This window comes from Olea europaea, unplaced genomic scaffold, assembly GCF_002742605.1.
Source record: "Olea europaea var. sylvestris unplaced genomic scaffold, O_europaea_v1 scaffold20911, whole genome shotgun sequence".
Classification (NCBI taxonomy): Eukaryota; Viridiplantae; Streptophyta; class Magnoliopsida; order Lamiales; family Oleaceae; genus Olea; species Olea europaea.
Window position 1 is genome coordinate 20558 of NW_019238843.1, and position 1687 is coordinate 22244.

Genomic DNA, 1687 nt, shown 5'->3' on the forward strand with positions numbered 1-1687 from the left:
GAAACATCAGTTCCACGAATATTATATAACCAAGCAACCTGAAACGTTAATAATGGTAAATTAGCAAAGAAATTTAAAAGCAGTTGGATCTTATCTTGACACAAGGGTGCAAGAGTGCAGGTGCATGATAATATGAGTTAAATATCATAGACTCGCCTCATCAAGAGCAGTTATTATGATAGCATGAGCTTTTTCCTGAACAAGCTTTTCTCTCAAATCCTTTAACTTTTCTTGAACAGAACGACCAGAAAATTCTAGTGGATGGACAATAACAGGATTAATTTCCAGCGGAGGTCTACTTTTCCAAACTTCATCAACCAAGTTTGAGGACGTCTGGACCAACTTTTGTTGTTTCTTAGCGAAAGCACGCTCCCATTTCTGTGCAGTGTCAACTGATACACACCAGGGATCAATACCAATAGCTGCATCTTTTGGTAGATTCTAGCATAGATAATCAAATGATTGTGTTGAAATTGTAAGCTAAATCCATTAAAGCTTCTTTCAATGTAATAACAGATATTGAGGCGACTCATAAATAGCAGAAACTAGACTACACAAAAACTGTGAACTGAACTCACATCTACCATCCAAATATCAACAGCTGGGTCTTCCCCCATGCGCATTAGCTTCCACTGTTCACTGAGCTGCTGTGATGCCTGCAAAAAGTACCTTCCATCCGTCCACAATAAGGCTTCATTCGCTGTTATAAGCGCCAAGCCTACATGATTTTGAGACTTAGTTATAATCAACTAGATAAATGAAAGCGAATTAAGGGATAAAAAGGCACGCCAGAAGGGCATTGTGCTTGTGACAATTTCTAATGGCAAGTACTACAGTCATTAATGTGCCAAAACTCCACTTCATTTTGGTCATAACCAAAGATATTCAAGAGATTTAGCATAAAGATAATCATTTGATGATATCATTGCACAACCCCAGACATTCTTCTCAAAGTTGTTGCAGTCTATATCTCAGAACTAAATTTATCCACTCAATCGTGCAAGTGATAACAAAATCTTCTAGTCAAAAAATTTCACAACACCACGGAAGGTCGCTGGATTAATAAAAAGCAATAATTTTTTAGCTTATGTGCATGATTAATAATCTAAAAATCAATTCTTTTGCCCGGCTACGAGATCCAAGGTCAGACCTTCGAGTCCCAAAGGTCTCGACTTTGGTTATCGTCCACATCAAAAGTAATCAGACTTAATACTGCAAAAAAGGATTCGCTTTTACCAAATTAGAAAAACCAAACTTTCACACTGTCATCGAATGGTATGAAAAATAAATTAGTAAAATAGAAACAAACCCGCACTGCCGGTGAATCCAGATACAAATTCACGCCTTTTGTCCCGGTCAGAAACATACTCACTCTGCCACATCAACATCCACCAATTATATAAATTAACAAAAAGACTCAAGCGCCAGTCGTCCAATCAATCACATACACACATAGAGAGAAGGCTTTAAAAACTCAATTAATGCATAGAATATTAATACCGAAGCATCTTCATTACTGTAAATATCTACAAAGCCATATACAGGAGACGGACCTGATGATAATCTTCTGATGGAACGACAAGAGCATCGAGTTTGGGAGAGTGAGAGGCCATTAGAGCCCTCAAATTAACCAGTGTTTTTTCAGCCATCCTCGTCTCACTCCCTAATCGTGATTAGCGTCTTAAAT

The 1687-nt window shown here is 37.8% G+C and overlaps 1 protein-coding gene across 1 annotated transcript in view; it reads right to left on the reverse strand.

Moving 5' to 3' along the window:
- LOC111380098 overlaps positions 1 to 1687 on the reverse strand; it is a 22122-nt gene extending 20435 nt beyond the window's left edge. Inside the window, exons 1-5 of the mRNA XM_023003566.1 lie at positions 1554 to 1687; positions 1310 to 1373; positions 579 to 718; positions 157 to 441; positions 6 to 38 (exon numbers count right to left, since the gene is read on the reverse strand). Coding sequence (XP_022859334.1) covers positions 6 to 38; positions 157 to 441; positions 579 to 718; positions 1310 to 1373; positions 1554 to 1649 — 618 coding nt within the window. The 5' untranslated portion in view covers positions 1650 to 1687. The remainder of the gene's footprint in view (positions 1 to 5; positions 39 to 156; positions 442 to 578; positions 719 to 1309; positions 1374 to 1553) is intronic.